Genomic DNA, 22052 nt, shown 5'->3' with positions numbered 1-22052 from the left:
AGATTCGATCTATCCATCCCTACTGTCGGCTTCGCCGAAAGAAGCTTGCCACCGGTAGATCCTGCTCGCGGATAAAATCTCCGCTTCGCGCGACCGGGCTGGAACGCGTACTCTCGCTGACGCGTCAATTATAGGCGGAGAGGGGTATCGTTTCGCTTCCACAGGCAGCCGTATTTCACACCGGACCCTTAACGAGATTCTGCTCGTCTATGCTCACTCTTTTGTTGGCTTATTTTTTTTTTTTTTCATTCAGGTAGGGAGAAAGGAAGAGGAGAGCAGGAGAAGCTGGAATATTCCCCTATCTTGGGTTTCAGGGTCAGAATCGTGTTCCAATTAGATGGCACGACCAGAGGTCCGGGCATTTTTCACCTGCTCCGAACCCCCACACCCTCTGCCCTTCGCTCCGACTAGCAGCGCAACCCTCTAAGTCCGAGTTCTCCTTTCTAATAGGGGCTGCACGGACCCGTGCACCGACTTATAAAACGAGATACGTGTCGTGCGGTATACACAGGTTATATAATGCATTCTATGGCGGGAAATACGTGAGCATGCATTTCACCGGTAGCCGGTACCGGTCATTAGGAGCGTGCCTTCGGGCCGTGCTACTACGGGGCTGACCCTTAAGATACCACGAACAAGGGAAAATAAAAGAGCGGACTCGTAATTAGCCTGGTAATATTAATTTTCGAACGCTTATCGGGATGATCGGTAAACGTGTGACCTAACACGGAAGAACCAGGTGAAACTTTTCTTGATTTTTAGTACTTTAACACTATTTTTTGCGGTCATTGGAAGCTTCCTAAACTTCTTAAAGATTCATGTAATTACGATTTGTGTCGGATCTTTTGAAAGAACATTCGAGCCAACGCGATCGTGTGAAATAGCAAACGCAATCAACAATGGGTGTTCATTAAACTGAAGCTCCTAATGATTTCGTTAATTAGTTCGGTTTATGACTAACTTCACTTCCGTTCGTCTACGAACTATATATGTATGTCGCGGATACTCGTTCCCACGTGAAATTAATTCCTGATTAATCTGTTCACGACTAGCGATGGTAAGAATCGTTTGAAAGATACCGAAGCTCGTTTTTAACCCTTTCGAAAGTGAGCAACAATCGAAGGAGATATTTTTTGAATAAATGAAATTCATTGCCCATAAGTGGAATGAAACGAAAGGAACGTGTCGCCACGGGACGAGTTACGATTGTCTGAAGCGGATTCTTTTTTTTTTTTTCATTCTCTCTAATTATCACTCGCAATTTTCAACGTACGCGATCCGCCAATTAGCGGCCGCATCGAACTTTTTCTCATAGACTCGCGGTGCTCTACTCGCCAATTACAGGAATCCTCTTCCCACATCTGTTGCGATAGTCGGCTTCTCAAAGACTCAATTCACACGGGCAACGATTTTACTAATTAATCGAATATCGACCGACCAGTTTTCATTATAACAAGAGAACACGCATCGCGTAACGACAGTGATGAAAACACTGAGAATGTTACGCATTCTCAGCCTAATTTCATTGAATTCTTATCCACATGGGAAATTGCAACTAATTAAACAGTCGCGCCCTAAATGAATCTTTCTTGGATTGAACCGTGAAAGGGTTAGAGGGGAGAAGACATAGGCTACGCATGTTAAGCACGGTGGGATGTTAATCGTCATCAACCTGTAGTCTCTGTCAGTGGATTAGATGGCGGCAACGAGCGATTTCCTGCCGTCTAGAAGAGTCTCGGCGTCTAATCGCGTCGTGGTCACGGTCGACGACTCGTTAAAGCCGGCCATACACGGCCAGACGAGAAAGAAAGGACAGAGGTCGTGGAATGAACAGAGGGAGGATTTCGGATGAATAGACTCGCTCGCCTTTTCTCTGCCTATTTGTTACTATCTACTTTCTGCTTTCCATTGTGCTACCGCGGTTTCCCGTTTAATCCTTATTTTCCATTTGACCACGTTTCGAACCATCATTTTGGAGAATATAGGTATTATTTTCACCAAGAAAATTGTCTTTTTCAATTAAAAATAAATTCTTCAAAATGTGGTTGAATTTGTTGAAATGAATCTAGGAAAAATGAGCTGTCAACAATGGAGCATGGTAGCGATAGGTGTCCAGTGACTCTTTTCGAAAGAAATCTCCCTTGTAAGATGTCTACGCGTGTGCAGGTCGAATTTACGAGCAGGAAGCATACCGATGGAATGTGTTTAGCCTTAAGATTGCGTAAGTGAACGATAGCATGTGATTTCAACGCGATAAACTGTCACGATGCATCAGCCTGTGATTATCATCTATTCCGACATCGACGATTCTGTAATCGGATACATTAAAATCGTGTAATCACCTCTGCGAACGAAACATTGTTCTATTTAAAAAGAAGAAAAAAAGAAAAAATGAAAATTTCAGTATTAATTTATTTCACGATACATCCTGTTAAATTATGAACCTTAAAGAAGAAATGAAAAAAAATGAAAATTCCTGAAGGGCAAGAAAATGTTCGCGCAGCGGTGATCAACGACAACTCGATAAATAATGAATTTTTCTACCATTGAAGTTGAAAGGAAGAATTTGGAACATTCGTAAAGGAATGCCAGGCAACGGGATGCATTAGAATCGAACGCAATAACCGCGAATTTGTAACGAGCCGCCCGTACATACAACACGGACGCAATTAAAGAGAATTACGATTCAGCCGACCATTCCGGCAAGCACACGCGCGAGCGGATGAATCACGCGTTTCCAGCCACGACGATTTGTTAAACCGTCCAGGCTCCGATCTTCAGCTGGTGAACGAACGAATCCACTGATTAACAGTCGCGAGCGTATAATGTGCGATCGCTGCTGTTCCCTTCGAGCCTGGTTAACCTGTGTTCCACGGAATACCAAGCGGATTCCCGCTTTCATACGTGCGCTGATAATGCCTCGGATAAGAATTTCAACTGACTTATGCGCGTTTTCTCCTATCAGGAAGAGGTCGCGACGCGAAAGTTCAACGGAATCGAGCGTTTCAACAATCTCTGAATCCCTATTACGTTCTAAATGAGAATTACTTTTTTTAATCATTTTCTCGATTTATTCGACGCGAGTTCATTTTCCAAGAAACGAATCAAGTACTCTGTCCGAGATGAAACTCGTAAAAATCATCGAGGCGAAAGAAATCTCAGGTAAACGAGTTTGCAGAGAAAAATCTCAGAAAAATAAGCCGAGATAGCAAGGTACACGAAACGACTTCAGAAACGTTCGTTGCCCGGCATAAAGCCGCCTCGTGCCAGATCCATTTCTATGAACACGAACGTCGTTAGCATCCGTGCAGCTCGCAAAAAGTTTCTCGACCATGGTCCTCCGATGCGGTAGCGACTCGTCCCTTTTTCGCGTAATTTCATTATTTCGCGATGCACGAGATAGGGGTCGTTAGCTGGACAGTAAGAGTATAAGCAGGGAAAAGAAGAGGAGGAGGAGAAGGTGGAATTCAAGGCTCGGCCAGATACGAGAAGCCACCAAGCTGAGGAAGTCGCGAGTTGCAAAGATTAGAGAGGAACATGTGCACGAGCGCATCTCGAACGATCCGCCGTTTCGATATCGTCCTCCAAACGTGACCGCCTTCCACCCTCTACCTCTTTCTCCTCCTTTTTTCACCCATTCTCCTTCCTCTGCATCGTACACGCGGAAGACGATCAACGAGGAAATTAATTGGTCGAATTCGTGCCGGTTAATTTCTTCCCGATAGAAGTGAAAAAATTTTGCGAGTTGTGAATGATTTTTTTAATTAGAATCTTGAGAATTCCTGCAGCCCCTATTTTGTCTAATGAAGAATCGATTTGATTGCAATTTTATGAAAATTATAAAGTAAATATTTATGAATAATTCTACGAAGATGGCGAAACGAGAAAAATCCGTAGCCAATTTTCGAGCTGCCTTGCACAGGATGCGTTCGAGGGTGAACATACTCGAGGAGGGGCATAAAGTAACCCTGTACCACCTTTATGGGAACACGGAGGCGGCCGAGGACAAAGGTCAAGCGACTTCCACCGAGTATGACCTTAGGGAAACAACGCTCGTACCCTTGCTGCACCGCCACCAGTAAAGTTTATTGAACCTTTTACGCGTGCATCTCCTTATTGCGTATGCATATTCCCGTGGCGCGGTGCAGCGAGTTTTGTGGCTTGCAGCGAAATGCAACTTCAACGATCACCAGAGTCTGCAGCGATTTCCTACGGCTTACGCGCCACCAAAGCGGTCCTTATTATTATTTTCTTGCTCCAAAATACAATTGCTGATCGCTTGATCGATCGATGGAAAAAGAATGCAAGAAGCTTCGAATAGAGTAATCAGTCGTGATTAATACAAAAACCTGAATCACTCAGCCCGGACAAATCACTGTCTTCTAATAAACACATGTTTTCTACGCGTAGGATAATAGAAAAACATACAAATGACTGAAACAACGTTACAATCTATGAAGATTGCAATGCGTTGAGGAAAATTTATTATAAACTACACGCTGATCGTCGTTCGCATTAACCCCCGGACAGTGTATACCTGTATTCGCCCAGAAACAATTTTTTAAAATTATATTCATGTATAAATTGATATTTATTTTTAAATAAAACTGAAACTACTGCAATAAACTTTGTCATGAAATTGAACAAATAGATCGTTGAACCCTTATTCAATTTCGTCACAGACACGCCGAAAGAAAGGGTTAACCTTCTTTTCATAGCTAAGAAAATGATTCTTACCTAACAGCGAGTGTTCGTAATTTGCATATCTCGAACGAGGAAGACCCGTATCAAAACTAATTAAAAACTGGTTCTGTATTGTCAACAATGTCGACGACCCTCTCGAGGTTCTTCCTTATCGAAAGGAAAGAAAAGAAAAAAATAACTCGCGGTTTCAAGCTGGCCTTACCGTCGAAAGGTGGAAGATAATCAAAGCACCGATCGACTGGTGTTCGTGGAAAACTTATGGAAGGGTGAACGTGTAGAAATCATCAGGGTAGACGATCAAGGGTGTGTGGCTTCGGTACGTGAGCGTATCTACGTAACTATATTTAATAAGGGACCGGATAGACCACGAAGGTTGCTGAACAGGGACGAAGAAGAATCGAGAAGAACCTGATATGGTAATGGTAAAATATGAAGAGTAAGAAGGCTGAGGGGTTGGCGAGAGAGTTGGTAGATGGTATCGAAAAAGCGGGGAATAAGAATCGATGGAAAAAGGTCAGACGAAGAAAGAAGGTGGGGCCCGTAGAAAAGGAAGAAGGAAGAAAACAAGAATAAGGCACTGGCACAGCCACCACTATGCCTTTACGACCAAGTCAATGACTCTGTGTGTACGTTCTGTCTTTGTGGCTCCCTCCAACGACTTCCACTATTTCAAACGTATACACGCTTTGCTAAACTCGCTCTCCTTCTACGGGGTGTGGTCCCCCTTTCTATGGAGATCACCTACCCGTTGCACCCCCATTGTATCGATCGGACCCATTGTTTCCAGGGAATCCTTTGCATCTGCTTGATTCGACCGAGTGTGTTTCATCACTGCCGGCGAATCGTGAGATGGAAACAGAGAATTCGCTTAGAAACCTACTTTGCTTCTCCCTTTTTCTCTGCTCCACTTTTCCTGTTTCTTCTCCGCAAAGTAACAATGTATTAATCTTTCATTACTTTCATTACTGTATTCAGAAAACGTACTAATCAAAAAGAAATGCTCAGATTTCATTTCAGAAAATTATTTTCAACTTAAAAACAACCTAAATCCAACAGATTCCTCTCGAACAAATTAATCCGAATCCCAGCAACGATCTGCGAGTTGGATCATTTTATTTCTTCCGATCTGATCGCTCCTCTACCGATCGAATCGGGCTCGTATGCAAATCCGTCATGTCCGCCGCCGATCGTTATTGAGATTCAACGGACGCATTAAATTAATCCAGATTTATATGCCTGTAGCACGGGTGTACAAAGCGGTCGTTCGTACACGATTGCGTCGGGTGCGGCCGATTCTCCGGCCACTGCTACCACGACCAGCGTGTCCAAGGGAGCTCGGTTTACACCGCGTGGGTGTGGATTTATCACTGTACTCTCTGGCGAGAGAGAGAGAGAGAGAGATCTGGACAAAAGGGACCACGAGATTCAGCTCGTTTTCTCTCGAGGACCTTTGCGAGAATTCCGAGTGGCACTCGGTGCTGGATACGTCCCTGTCACGACTCACCTTCCTTGACATAATGGAACCGCTTATGCTTCACGGTATTACATTATGCATCGGTCGCCCTGATTTCCGAACGATTCCCCGGAGAACCTTGCGATACATACCCCTCCGATTCGAACGGAAAGGGTTCGTCATAGTTGCATCTGTGCGATTCGTTCGATTCGTGGGAAAGCTGACTTGTCGAGAGATTTCGGGAACGGTGATGACACATCGTCAACACAGAAACAGGAAGAAATAGTGGAATATAAAAATTTTAGGATATTTAATCAGGATCCTAAGAGAAAATTCAATTCACTTTAGAAATAACTGATCGAACGATTACCAGCGGATCAAGTTTACAAAGGATGCAGCATCCGAGGGTACAGATTACTCGGAAATTTGATACCTTCCTACGGGAATTAGTTCTATTACGTTTACAAAGTCGGGTACAGAGACTCGGATAACAGACCGCGAGGCTTTCAAGCTGGAAGCTCTAGCTTGCCTAGTTCCATACCTCGGACTCATTTATCGTGCCCACGCCGGCTTTTATGAGAACGAAATGCCACCAGTATACCGATACCCTCAGCTGTAAGCAGCCATGGACAACAATGACCAGTATCTGTCACTGTCTCCAGCCAGTGCGAGCGAACTGAGACGATACGTGTCCTAAGGATACCCTATTCTTCGACCGTTTCCTTATTTCTTTTAGAAAAGTGAGAAAATGAAAGACATTGTTAACCCTTTCTTATGGTTCACCCAAAACATCATTATACTTCAATAAAAAAAGAGCTAACAATCGTATTTAAAAAATACAAAGGTATCCTCGACCACGCAGAATCTGTACACCTGCATCGAAACTCGTTAATAGGTCGATGGAAAGAAATAGAGAGAGGACGAAGCACGAAGAAGTAGATTACAACATACAAAAGCATTCCAAACGAGTGGCGTGCACCTACGTGTCGCACCACCTACGAAGAAGACAAGTTGAAGAGCAGGAAGAACGGTGCCGAGGCGAAGTGTCGAGAATGGAGCGACGACACAGGTCGGAATAGAGTTAGACGAGTCTTGACAATGCGCTAGAATAGAGGCACGACGCGAGGACACTTGTTAGACGTCGTCGTACGCGCTTCCTTTGTGTCCAGATCTTCTCGCCTATTAATTATTCCACGCGAGACAGCGTGCTAGGCCAGCTTTCACGCGTCGAATCAGCTTGGCGAGGAGTATACTTTTAATTAAACCGTCCGACGATTCGAGAGGAACAATGTAACGCGGAGGTGTCGATAAATCTTCGCGAGACACGGCTTCGATTGGTCCCGTGCGTAGGTTGAGACCAACGGGCTCAGCTTTGACGATAAAATTCGTGTACCGTTGTCGCAGAGTATTTATTAAACCATGGATACCCATAGATCGTTCCGTTACTTCGAATTCTTTATGCGTGCCCTTAACCTTCCTTTTTTTTAATTAACCCTTGATTATTAACCTCGAGTTAAATGTATGAAAGGATTTGACACGTTGGAGAAAATAATTTTAAAAGAAATAGATAATTAAATTAAATTAAAATCGAGTCTCTCTCCATGGTCCGCTACCTGATTATCATTATACGTATAAAATGGCCATTTGGCGCCAAACAAAAAGTAAATATAATAAGTAAAGTATACAAAATTAAAAGTGATAGACCAAGGTGCAAAAGGAACTCGAATAAAAGCGTCTGTGGGTCCTCGGTATCCCCGGGTTCCTCGGTGCCACGCACTTTATGCCCTCGCGTTGGCATAAATCAGCTGGAACGCGTATAACACTGTCCGGCTAGCTCTTCCTCGACGTGTTTCTCCGCTCGTTCGAGCCACGATACACCCGCGAACCTAGCGTTTTCCGCGTCTAAAGCTGCGCGTGTGCGTGTACCCTCGATCCTTCCGACACGATCGCGGTAAAATCGATTCTGGCTCGATCGAACGCGACTACTACTCGCGGAATCGCGAGCGTTTTAATTGAATCGTGAAGATGGGAGCATACACGAGCTTGCATGCTTCCTATACAAGGAAATTCGTGCTCGATCCACCTTTTATCCAGAGTTGTTTCTCGGTAATAAAAATACCTTCGAACGAGAAGAATTAATTAGACGAGCAGCTGATATGAAAATCATAGAACGGACGTTTATTTCCTTTGCTTCTGGTATGTCGCGTGGAGAATTTAATTTACCGGATAACAGGATGAAATAGAAAGATACATCTGGAGAGAACCTGCTGTTTTGCACTCCCTTTACTCCTGTATCTCGGTCGCCTGGCCGATTAATCTATGGGCGTGCGGTTAATCGTTTAACCGGTGCTCGTTCGATAGAACGGTTTCTAATTAGCGGAATGGAATGGAGGAGGCGTGATCGGATCGTCGAGCAGAGAAATCTGTTGCTCGTCCTCGGGTAAAGGGACGAGAGGTTGTGTGTTGCACGAGCCAGAAAAGGTGGAGGGTGTGGGTGAGGATAGAGGACGGGTGCAACAGGCGAAAGCAAGGTGGCTCGTGCTGTACGCGGCGAAACGCCAGGCCGCGTCGGGATAAAGGAGTCGAGAAAGCTGGGATGCTGCAAATTGAACCATTACGACTACCTACGCGACCAAATCGACTAGAAACCAAGGTTACAGAATCCTGCTAGGATCGTTACAACAGCCTCGTCGTCCTTACGACCGACTGAGGAGAAGATTCTTTCGAAGAAAATAAGCTCTCGTCCGGCAGGAACGATTTAACCGGTGCGTTGAACCGAGTCAATGACCGATAGGTAAAAAGAGAATTGAACGGAGAAGAGGATGCAGCCGAGTGTCTAGGTGTTGCAAATTGAACCATTACGATTAACTACGCGAGCTGATCACTTTGAACGCGTACTCTCGGAGAATAGTTACGAGTTCGTTGTAAATATCTTAAAGATCGGTTCAAGTTTTAGTTTGCTAGACGTAGCTGGTCAAAAGTTGGTTTCTTTTCAAGATAGATAAGTATAGTTTGCTAAGAATTTTAAGCAAGCCACTATTCCTGCTTCTGTAAGTTTCTTTGAGAAATAAAAAGAAGATGAAAGAAACTGTTGCTGGAAACGATAGGAATTGAAACAAGGGGTGGTATCGAAAAATCCTGGTAACAAATAAATGGATCCATAGAAGACTAGATTCCAGAATAGTTACGACCTCGTCCCGAAGCGATCGTCTCCATAAGGAGCAACTGGAACGAGTTTTCTCGATCGTCTGCCATTAGGAGCACGCGATCGAGACACGCCTTTTACGAGTTTCGATTTTCACCACTAGCCATCTCCGAGAGCGTCTCTTTTGAAAGAATCAAGCGCTGGCTTCGCCAACGAGCAGGCTGACCAGAAACGGTCGCCCAGAGCGGCGATATAATAATTGCAGGCGAGTCGAACGCGGCCTCGTTAAAACGAGAAGCGCGAGGTCGAGCAACGTGTTCAGCTTCGAGCACGGATACACGAGGAACGCGACATAACGTGGTAATTTGTACCGATGAGAGGTCGTAAAACTCGCGGATACCATATTCCAAGAGGCATTGACTCTTATTTTTTGCCACGTTTTAATTTGAATTTTCACCGACCCTTCATTAATAGAACGAATCGTTGGAGAAGTCATTTCTCTCACGATGATGAAAAATGACGAATTATCAATTAGACGAGGAAAATGGCAAGCTGTCGAAAAGTCGACGAACCGATGAAAAGTGACGAGGCAAGAAGGTGGAACAAGACGGTGGACGATTGTTTAACGGGAAAAAGGCGCGCGACCAAGAGCAAAGCAGCGTAAAAGAGGAGAAAGAAGGAGGGAAATGGTGAAGGAAGAGCGAAGAAGGTTGGGTCGACATGGTTGTGGTCCGCCTGGGAACGACAGGACCACGCATTGTGATCCGAGCTGCGAGAAGGCCACGCTAGGCTGACCCCAGGCTTTACATTAACCATCCACCGTGTACGTACGCACGTAAATGGCCACCCACCCCTTCGCTTTAAGTCGTACCTGTTGCACGGGCTAATCACTGGCCCACGGACACCGCTCTTTTGTCTTCCTTCCTCTTCCCTACGGCTTATTCCTTGGGACAAGGTTGCGCAACCGGCTAAACCAGGACTTTATCGTCCTCGTAAACAGAGTGGAACGTGGAACGCGGGATAATTTGAAATAACTTCTGTCGACCACGAAGTGGGTTACTCGCGAATTCGCATTTTCTCGTGATAGACGGTTCAAGGTGACGAACTTGACGATCTTTTCACGATTCGTGAGAAACTTTAATTTTCGCGGTTCCATGGGGGATACTCGGTAATGAGGGACGTATTTCAATAGGAAAATATATGACAGGATATACATTAACGTTGTAATTATTAATCATGCGTGAGACACTCGAAATTACGCGTCGAAACTGGAAATGGTTTCGAAAGAATTCATGTTAATCGTTTGCGGTTCTTTTATCTCAAGTAATACTCTTTCAACGGTGGTAATTAATTTTGGAGATAGACTTCAATTTACATCGAAAAAAAAATTATTCATTCATTTCTTGTTTCAACATTCATTCAATCTAAGAATATTCGTTGCGCAAGAGGATACTTGCTCCGAGGCTAATCATCGTGCATGATCGATGACCCACGAGGCAATTATTTTTGCAAAATAATGACAGAAAATTACACTCTATTATTATTAGAAGTACATTCCCATCGATAGAATTTCATTCACAATATCTGGTTAATATCGTCCATGCTTGAGATTTATGCCCGACCGCAAAAGATTGACATTAAAGAGAAGAAAGAAAGAATTGTTTCAGACTCACCCTCTAGGCAACTGCACTTGTACTCCAAATTGTCGATTTGACGACACGTGCCTCCATTTTTACACGGCGATGGATCACAGGGAATATACTCGTTCTCGCAATTCTGGCCAGTGTAGCCGCTCGAGCACATGCATCTGGAAAAGAAATCATTTGAAATTTTTAAAAAATTGTTTTTGCAAAAATTCGAAGCATAGAATTATGTATTATGGTAAAATTTAGTTTTACTTGAATGTAAAGAGCATTTTAACAAATAAAATATACACCTTGTTTTTTTATATCTCTAAGCCACGATGGTTACACAAAATAACTGATTAAGATTATCCGTCCTGATCAGATTAATTACACGGTCTAACGAAAGCGTAATCGACAAAGAGCGGATAAATTATAAGTTAATGAAGGCGTATCTTGTATATCTTTCAGCGTTAATTATAAGGTAAGTCTTGAACGCGAGTTCGCTGGTGACAGTAACGACGGATCAGATTCTCTAGGACATCGAAAGAAACGCGAACAAGCGATTTTACTCGCCACGATGTCAGCAAGACTTAATACGATACGCGGAATGACGAAAGTTGTGTCGATTACGCTTACCATCTGCTCTACGTGCCGGGTATTATTTATTCGATTAACGTAAAAATATCGGTGGCAAGTAACGCGAACATCGAATAATGGAAATACGATTCATTTCAATCGATTTCTCACAGTTCTCCCATTCGTTCACTCCCATCGAAGGCAACGCGAGACCAACGAACCGCGTTAACCATTCGAACAATCAATATTTATAATACCGGTTTCTGGCATCGTAACATCAACTTTTTTGCGTCTAATGCGACACTTTTTATGCACATATTTATACCCATCGCGATCACACAAATGCCTCAACTATGTGCATATTAATTTACAGGTAGTTGCTCCGATAAAGATAAAATGAAAAAAATGCAATTGGAATTCCTTTCAAATAAATATTATCTACAAAAATCACATACCTTGATGGTTCACGAAATTAAAAACGTAGGTGTTATGTCTTCAACACATTTATTATACAAAAATAAACTAATAACTGTGTATAACGTTTATTGACACCATTCGACACCATTACGATAATCGAACTGTTTTACCAAAAATCATCCCAGGATTTGACAACAATAGGATCATCCACAACAATAGGATTTGAATACATTAGAAAAACTAGAATTATAAAATATTCTATGTTAATTAAAACCGTGTCAATCGTGAAGAGACTTCAGAGTGACTACAATTTCCCTTCTCGTATAGGTCAACTTTATTTCAATGTTATTTTCTACGTGACCTATTCGAAACTACCACTCACAACGCGAACGGAAACATTAAACCGTGCTTGTATTTAATTCGCGAACGTACGCTTCAGATTATCGTAGCAACAGTAAACACAGATACCTACGATAAACCCCTTTTTCTTGATAAACCATTCATTCCATCGTGTACGGATTTACGATACTACATAGTAACGTAGGATATAGGCTCTCTCCATGGTCCGTCGTGGAAAAATTAATCGCGAATAAATTGTTGGAAAAAGAGGGAGCTGGTACCGCTTTAAGGAAAGGAAATTATCAATCTGTTTACGATGAATAATTCCAAAGGATTGTTCGGTTTAAGGGAAAACAGGGTGTATTTTAATGAATAAAACGTACCTCGAGCTGGCAGCCAGTAGAACAACCAAGAACACGCGCGTGAGATACATTTTCTCTCGAAATTGATTCCCTCGGCTCGCAGTCGGACGATGTCCTCATATTTTCACGAACACACACCGTGCGTTTATTCCATTCCCATCGATCACCATCGTCATTAACTTCAAAAACACCCTATCCCTTTTTCTGAAATCCTCCCTTACCGATCTCACTATTGATATACATATATAAACACATCCACGTATATACACCTCACACTTACGTTCACACGCGGTACATGTAAATAGAAAATGCACAAGTTTACACGGCGTCGATTGCACTGGTATTCGTATCACAAACTTCGAACAGTCGTTGAGCAATGATCATTCAAAGATATCGAGAAAGCACGGTTTCTCAAAGGAGCAGAAACTAATGTCGTCCACGGTCAGTATATGTCCTTTTATCGAAAATTGATCACCGATTCAATTCCATCACGGGCATTTTCACCCCGATATACGAAGCACCTTATCGATAACTCCATTTTTGAAATTTCAATGTTTCGTACCCTAAGAAAGAAGTTGGACCGAAAGAGAAGCCGTCGGTGCGCGGCGTTCCAAATGATTGCACGTAATTGTCCGAATGACCCGTGGTGCTTGGTGCGGCACTGGTGTCAAGTAGGAAAGTCAAATAAACTATATACCAAGCGTACAACAAACTATTATAAATTCTATACGTCAACGTTAAAAAGAGAAGAGATAGAAAGAAAGAGAAAGCATAGCGATCTGACGGGTGGTCCGTTCTTTAGAGAGGCAAAGCCAGCCAGGGCCGCGCTCTGCTCCTTTTCTCACGGTCTTTCGCGTCGTCACTTTTCGACGCCGGGACGCGGTTCACTTCGACGCCAGAATCGTCCTCGTGTAATCCATGCACGATCGTTCCAATGTCGATTCGCGTCGCGTGACAGCGTGTACTTTAAACTCTCTTAAATTCGCACAAATTGCCTCTATCCTGTGTTACGTCGGATCGCCGACGAGCTGGCCATGACGGTCGACCGGGTCGTTTCGGGTACGGGGCGTTGCCGTATCTCATCTGTGCCTTTTTATCGTGCCAGTGTCACCTCGCACCTATGTCGATTCATGTTCTCGATCGTTCATCGATCACCCCGTGTACACTTATCCGGGGTATTATTCCGATGGAACCGGGCTTCCGATGATCGTCAGCCGAAACAGAGGGTACCGAGACGCGCTGCTCGACGACGCTTGCCGGTCTCTTTCGAACGCGACGCGCCACTTTGAAAATCCCACGGCAAACGGAAACACGATTTTATTATAATAATAACTATATAGGTACTTTTGATAACACTGTCGATGGAACACGGTAGAATGTCACGTCACGCTGCCACCTGTTTACGCGCGTATTCTACGCGCTCGGTGGTGGACCGGAAGGGTGAAATCGACAGAGACGCGCGTAGAACGTGTATCGTTCTTGAACGGCTGGCGACAGACTAACCTTACTTTCAGGAGCGGGCCGTTCAGAGGGCGCCACGCTCGTCGATGACCCCTCTGTTAGCGTCACAGCCGATCTCTCCCCACCATCGTGGTGATCGTTTGGGCCGTCGCGTCGTGACTCTGTTTTCCTTCTCGTTTCACCTTGCCACGCGATCGTTACCCTCTCTTTCTCCCTTATGCTCGTTAACCGAAAGGTCCCCTCGGCTGGTTCCGTCATCCTTCGTTAATCTTCGACCGTCTCTCGCGTTATCCTGTTCGCACGCACCGCGATCCCGTAAGGATGTCTCCTTTCAACCTACCTCCTAGAGCCCCTAGGCCATAGAAACGATGCGGAATCATTGCGTGCATCTCGGGTCTCTGCCCCTATATACCTCCGGCTTCGTTGATAGTATGCAAGAATTTTGCTAATTCGATAGTTACACGATATTCCATCGGCACTTCTGCTACGACGGAGAACGAAATTTGTCACGCGTTCTCGGCATTTTTGTCACGGTACGCTAATTGCGTGCATTTTCATGCACGAACGGAACGTCGTGGACATTTTTAGCACGATTAGAGACAGCAGCTTCATTGTACGATTTTCTCTTGAAAATGTTGAAGATGTCGGGTGAAAATTGTACAATTTTATTCCGAATGACTTCGATGAGAACCGCTAAGGAGTTTACACGTCGGGCGGAATAAAATCTGGTTAATCCGTTCGTATGAATATTTATGCACCCGATGCGTGGAGTAAACAGGCCGGAAGGCAGAAGTGTGCCGGAAACACGAAAATTCTGATTAAACCGTGTGTTGACTGACCTGCTTAGGAGCATCGGCTAACAGAGTGGAGACGGGCAATTTGAAAAATTTAATTTTCACTTGTTTACACGCATTGTGCGAACGGTATGGTATGGCTTGCGGGCATCCAACAGGCCGGACGATGGGGTTCCCGTGAACGAGGGGATCATCCGGATTTCCCCTTCCAACAAACGCTACCCTCCAGTTTCCTGACCCGACCCACGTTCTCTACTCTCCCTCGCACCATCCATTATTCCGCATCGATGACTTCGAATGATTTTTCGATACATTCGATTTTCGAGAGTCTCCGATCACACGTAGATTACCGAGGTTCAATTGGTCCAGCGAGAATGTAAAATTCGTTCCACTTTCTTTATAGAAAACACCACCCTATGTATTGAAATAAATTGTGGCTCCTCGATTTCTTGAAATATTTAAATTTTTATCTTTCTCTATTACGAACCTGACCACTGTCTTTCAGATTGTCCAACCAGTTTTTCAGGTATGAAAAAAAGACAAGTACGATCCCGAAGCGGTTCGATTTCAACGACCAATCGAACAGATGAGGAAGGGTGGGTTAGGCACAACGATGTTTATGTGTCTCTGTTATATGATTCATATTGGGATGCCACGGAGGCGGACCACGACAGCAGGAAGTTTCAGCATGGGTCTCGGCCAGTCAAAGGTAGAAAATATGTCAGAAATGATCCGGGAACCAGTTGGGAAGCCGATTTTCGGGCCGACGCAGAGCTTCCCTGTGGTTAAAAGAAAAAAATCGAACGATGGAAGAAGAAACAAGTCACCCGCCAGTTTTACTCCTCTGCTCGATCGTTCTCGATCTCCCCCTTGGTTTCGACAAATACGAATTTTTACGGAGAAATATAAAAGTGAAAGAAACACGGTCGTATATTTTCCAGGCCGATTTTATCGGACGTTTGACACTGTCCGGTTACAGAAATATAAATTTCAAGTTTGCTTTCGAATTCGTAAACATGGAAACAATTCGAGCACACACACCCAAGGTGTTTAAAATGCACAAGCCCATTTTTTTACAACGACCGTTTTCAAATAGAAATTTGAAATTAGGAGAAGCCAATGTCTTTTCCAAGAAGAAGAAGGACCTTTCGTAAAGAAGACACGGTAGGAAAGAGTCGAAACATTGAACAGGTCCTATCAAGATAAAGAAGGCAATTGCTCGGAGGGATTAATCGAATCTACAGCAATCTCTGGCTCGGTTTTGTCATTAGCGGTACCGAAAATTGATACGAGCCGTTAGGTGGTTAGCTGGTCGATTTATTTGACAGGAAATTGGAACGCAAGGAGATTGAAATCGAGTCTCGATCGGCGAGAAGAGACGACATGCCTCGGGAATCTCGTTCCTGATCATCTTTACGAGCCTATCGAGCCGCCGAGATGAAAACATTCTCGCGAGGAATATTAAGTGCACTCTCGGTTAATGATAAACCCTTCCTTCCCCTTATCTTCAGCTATTGATACACGCGTTCCTCGATCCTTACGGCTTTATAATGCTTTACGCATGAATATTAACCAGTTGATTCTCTGTCGATTCTGACCCAGAATTTAGTCATTCAAATTTCTTAATGCAATACTTTAATATATTGGAAAAATAATATTTAAATGACGAATAAAACGGCGGGAGGATAACGGATGTCGCAAGAATATGCTTCCTTTTCCCGCGCATTCTCATTCCTTTTCGCACGGAACTGCTAGATAATATTGTTCTAAACCGGAGAAATCTAGATCGTCTCATTGATTATGCATCAGCGCGTCCGTTATACGTCTACATTTCAAGAAACGAGAAACGAGATTGTTCTACGACACACAAGAGTCGTTCCTTTTTATATGAATTTATGATTTCCATAAAGGATGTGATTGTATTTTTAGACACCGGCAATTGTACCTCAGAAAAATAATTTCATTTTGTACATTTTGGAATAATAAAACATTTTTTAAAAATTCCATTCTTTGTTAGAAAATTAATTACACTGACCAAACCTGACTTCGCTAATCAATTTCTTCCAGACAAATCTTCTAAGGTAAGAATGAAAGTTTCCTGAATTAATTGTTATATTTTGATAACAATTAATCTGACACTTGATCGGATACCGCGTGGTGTTCGCAGCCGTGACGTAAACGGATGCAGTGCGCGTAAAGTAAGGAGTATAACAGCGGATTAACACGGCTAATGGAACGCCAGCACAGGGCGCTTTCCCACCGTGGTAATTGCCTGAATTGGTTGGACTCGATAATCGTTACGTCAGACGATTCTCGACGATCAACTTCCCCGTTGGACACTTTGTCACTTGCAAAATTTGTCTGCAAGTTACATAAAGAAAATAGAAGAAAACGAAATTTAATTACCTTGACTTTCTGTCTAACGAGAAACCACATGGGTGAAAAATATTCTGTTGAAACGATCGAATTTCTAATTGACTGTAAACTAAGCAATTAATAAACACGAAGTGTGCAAATCGAGTTATCATTACAAAGGCTCCAATTCCTTCCCTTTCACTCGTTGCTCCATTCCTAACCCAACCGTATATTAATATCTCACCTTTAGGCGATTATTGGAAATACCTAATACATTATCGAGCTGTTGGTAACGTTACCAATGTAACATGAATATTTCTCGTGCAATGAAAACCTAGCATTTAAATTATCACGAGTATTACCTGTTCAACTCTCGGTTATTAATCCAAATGCAGGTAAATATACTTCTTATTTGTTCAGGTATTTCTTTTATTCGCGATGGGCATTGTGGTGTCCCATTAAATTTAAGCAAAATATTAAAATATCATTAGGAAAGTGCATTCACCCCGTTATTCGAGCGATCGAAAACGACATTTCCTTCTCGCAATACACCCAACATTCATTGTTAGATCGAATAGAAAAATCTTTGCCGACGACTCAATTATTTGCAGAGGTGCGAATATTGCGATAGATCATCGATCCACGCCCGATTGAAAAAGATGGACCTTGCCTTCGGTCCAACAGATTGAATGATTATCCTTCACCTACGACATTCTTCGAAATTATAAATAGTTGCGACTGGCATACCGTAACAATAATTAAACAGCCGTCGAGGAACGATCCACTGAACCATCAACAATTCCCTTTAACGACAGCCATTACAAGCGGATTATTAATGGATCCCGTATCATGGAACTTGACTCGCGCTTTCCTCCATCGTCCATGAAAATGTGGAGCAACCAGTGGACAGAGCGCATTTACATAGTAGATTGGCTGGAAAAGTGTAGCGGTATGTAACCTTGACAGCTCGATCCCGATCGACTTTATACGATTAATCATTACCGTCTGTCGTGGGATCAACCTCGTCTGTCAATTGGATTCAAAGAGAAATGCTGAAAGCTTGGTGTAATAAATTAATCATCCAGGATTTTTGTATTATAATTTCAAACGGAATTCATTTCCTCAAGTGCTTGACTAATTAATGCTATGACATTTCATAGACGAGATAATTTCTAAGACGTTTGAAATCATTTTTAGAGTACCTAATCTACTAGCAAAATAATTTTCCACCTAATTTACAAATAAAATAAGATCAAAGCTTCTATAATAAACAAGCTATCGATCTCTGAAACAGCATTCCTAAAAAAATACTTCAATCTCAATAACGAATCTACATCCCTGCATCATAGACACTATTCTAATTAATTTCCATGTCAGAACTCGGAAGACATTTCCTATCCTAGATCACTGATTACGTTTATCAAGAAGTTACACGCACGAATGAAAAGGATCAGGACGCGCAACATTCTGACCAACCAGATTCTGATATACGAACGTCATCCTCGCGACAAACTCTAGATTGCTACCGCTATCTTCGACCAGTCGAGCGGGACGAGTCGCGTGACAATCGTTTTTCATCTTAATCCCGGCATCGTCCGGTCTCGAAAACTCTGGTAACATCGGTGAGATATCAGGGATCGGTTTCAAAGTCCGGTTGCTGAAACGATTCACGGCATTAGACGCTGTCTACCGATCGCAACATCGTCTGGCGACAATTAATCTGACACGTTGATGCATTGAATTCCTCGATTGAAAATCTTTCTCTCGTTTTTACACCGCAATCAATTTGCAATTGCATAAACGTTAATGAAAACGTCCGCGGGCAGCAACATTTAACGAAGCTGCGTCAGTCGCAATCACCGGTGAAACGTTATTTATGAGCGCGTAGAGGAAGTGGCAGACATGATGAAGCAATAACAGCTACAACTCTGGATAAGATTGATGCGATTGGCAATCATAGCGCCGTTGTTCCTGCTTTATTTAAACTTCCAACGACCCACCGAGGTTGGAGTTTGGAGAAATCGATGATTACCGAGAGAGATCTTAATCCTCTGACCTGACAAATTTTCAGTAATCCCGAGCAGTCTACTATTCCAAAGAATTTCCTTAATTTTTCATCGTCCTTACATCCCGGATTCGTGTATTCCAAACACGTCCAACCGACCGCCATCCGACTATGTAGAAAAGATACCAGATCCTGATGAGTATCAGCGTCGAAAGCAGCTCTCGATTCCAGGTTTCTGTATTCCTGCCGGACTAGGCGATGATGCTGGTGTCGCTAGACACGCGTGTACATCCGGCGAAATTCGAAAATCATCCATCTCGGTATTCGCGTCACGTAGTTATCGGTCACTCGGTGCCGTAGAAAACGGCTTCCTCGAAACGGCTCGAGATCCTTTTCCTTCTCGAAAGAAACGGGCCAAGCTTCACGACCGTCATCGACCCGGCTGACCTCGTCTAGGCTACCCTTATTGCGTGGAAACGACTGGTTAAAGTCGTATACGACCTACGGATTACGTGATCCTTCGCCGGGCACACCTCTCCACGCGTACAAATATAATATTGTAAGAGACACGTGAAGTCGGCGACAACAAGGTTGTGAGAACACCGATGCGCTTCGTCAGATTACTTTCTTCAACATCGGCGCCAAGGTTAACCGCGCTTGCGTTACGATCTTGATAACGTTAACACACGCGGCCGATCGTGGTCGAGTTTAATTTTCCGATCGTCGCAGACGGTTCCCCCGGGTTATCGTTAACACTTTCGCGAAAGTATGTAATTACATGGAAATTCGCAGCCTCCTGTCCTCTTTATCCTACCAGCTGTGTCGGCCGAGTCGATCGTATAAAATGATCTTTATAGAGCCATTCCGATAATCAACATCTGCATCTTCGAAAAGTACGAACTTTGAAATTCTGGTAAGAAAATTTGAAGAATCTTGGATTTGAGAACGAGGCGAGGAGAACAGATGTGGACACATTCCGGAATACTGTGATGCCGGACCAGGTGCGAGTTTCGGCTAGAAGCCGAAAAGAATTTCGTGCAACCGGGGGTCGGCTCTGGCAACGTCGAAAATTACTGCGGAGGCCGCAGTTTATCAAGATCCGGTGCGGATTCATTGGTCGGGGGGGTTAAGGAACATCGTTCGAGCGTTCCTTTTTGCCTCGCCTCCGCTCAATTAAATTCTACTTGGCCAGGATCATTTCATAAATCACGCTACCTGTCCCGAGCACGCGCACAAGCGTAGCCAAGCGGGTGCGCTTTTTCGCGCTGAAAGCGTACATTGTACGCGATCAAAGAAGCTATTTGCTGACGAAATCAAAAGGGAATGAAATAAAATACGAACGTATGCAGAAATTATACAAAGACTATCGTAACAGTTAACAACACCTGCGAAACCCTTCCGCCGGGTACCTACAATTAACTGTAAGATCATCGACGGAATATTTCACAGCAAAGATACGATTAATTATCCTTGTATCGCGAAGCCACCCAACAATGTCCTCGGCATAGTGGCTGGCGCGCCTTGTTCTTCGACCACCGATTCAACCTAACTATTTAATAACATGGTAGCTTCTAGCTGCACCACCTGGCGGTCAGGCATGCCACATCAAAGTCTTTATTAAAGCCAATTGAACGTTATTGCTTTTCCAGCCTCGTAACAGAGAGAGAGTAGGAGAGATTAGCGAGCTTCGTGTTGACGAGATTGTTGCACGGCGAGAGTGGCACGTATCGGGACAGGTGAAGAAGGGAACGCAGGAACCTTTTCTACCTAGGTACTTTAAATGCCGAACCGAAATGGGATGCATAGACGCGTTAACAGTGTAGAAGATGTTACAGGCTCTACCAGAGGCGGATTAACAGCGTTAAAAGGGAATTATTGGGTAGCGGCTCGATTAACCCCTCGTCGATATTTATTAGCCGGCTAAAGCTCAATTATTCCTATCTGACTGCGAGTTTCCATCGTACGCGATAACCAGATACCATTCAATTAAGGCTACGCGCCGGTAATAAAACGTCGCCTTCTATTTTTCTTCTTTCAACCTTGAAGGGAAACATCGAGGCGATTTCTGAGATCTCGAGATGCGAGATTCTTCAAATTTCTACCCTTGCGAGTGTAGAAACTTGGGATTATTTAAGAATAGAAAAATATAAATTTATAAACATGAATTCGAAATGGAACCGGTAAGCCATGGAGGGTCTGTATCTAGAAGCACGTTGTAGAGCGAGTTTCGAAAAGGGCGCAGTAGGGATAGACGATGGGGAGTGGGGTAAAAAAAATGAAGTGAAAAGGGAAAAAGAAAAAGGAGAGGGTAGCGCGGAAAAGAAACGAGCTCGCCAAAAACTGGTTCCAGCGGGGGACTTGAGGCCGGGCGGCGTGGAGAACATAAATCCGCGCTTTGTTGAGATCGAGTCGAGATTAATCGGGGCCCGAGTCGAGCTGACTGCACGAGAGCAGATAATGTCGCTGGGCCCTACATTATATTGAATTATATCGGCTCGATCCTGGTGGCTGTGTGCGCGTACACGTACGCCCTGCCTTTTTCTTCCCTTCGTCAGCAACCGAAGAGAAAGCTTTGTCGGTTCTCCCGAAATTGTCCTCGCCTTATTTCCAACGCCCAGGACATCTTCATTTTTATACCTTTTGCCATTGCCTGTCATACGAATCGAATAAAACTCTTCGCCTTTGCTTGAAATCAAAATTGTCTTTCATAAGTCACGCGTCGTTACTCGAAACGCAGATCCGAAGGGAGGAGCGATTGGAAAATGCATCTCGGGGCGAGGACATAGGCGATCTCTGAATCGACGCAACGTCGAATT

General features: G+C 43.7%; 1 protein-coding gene across 2 annotated transcripts in view; it reads right to left on the bottom strand.

Moving 5' to 3' along the window:
• The window catches only part of LOC114871706 (neurogenic locus Notch protein), a 161052-nt gene that overhangs the window by 76406 nt on the left and 62594 nt on the right, over positions 1–22052 (bottom strand). Inside the window, exons 1-2 of one of the 2 annotated variants that reach the window (XM_029177933.2) lie at positions 12643–14100; positions 10976–11109 (exon numbers count right to left, since the gene is read on the bottom strand). In XM_029177933.2, the coding sequence (XP_029033766.1) occupies positions 10976–11109; positions 12643–12692 (184 nt within the window). In that variant the 5' untranslated portion in view covers positions 12693–14100. Of the gene's footprint in view, positions 1–10975; positions 11110–12642; positions 14101–22052 lie in introns of those variants that run through there. The other variant, XM_029177932.2, reaches the window with a different exon arrangement.

The sequence above is a fragment of the Osmia bicornis genome, chromosome 12 (genome assembly GCF_907164935.1).
Source record: "Osmia bicornis bicornis chromosome 12, iOsmBic2.1, whole genome shotgun sequence".
In the NCBI taxonomy this organism is placed as follows: Eukaryota; Metazoa; Arthropoda; class Insecta; order Hymenoptera; family Megachilidae; genus Osmia; species Osmia bicornis.
The sequence above is the reverse complement of the archived record's forward strand: the minus strand, read 5'-3'. Positions and strand labels throughout refer to the sequence as shown.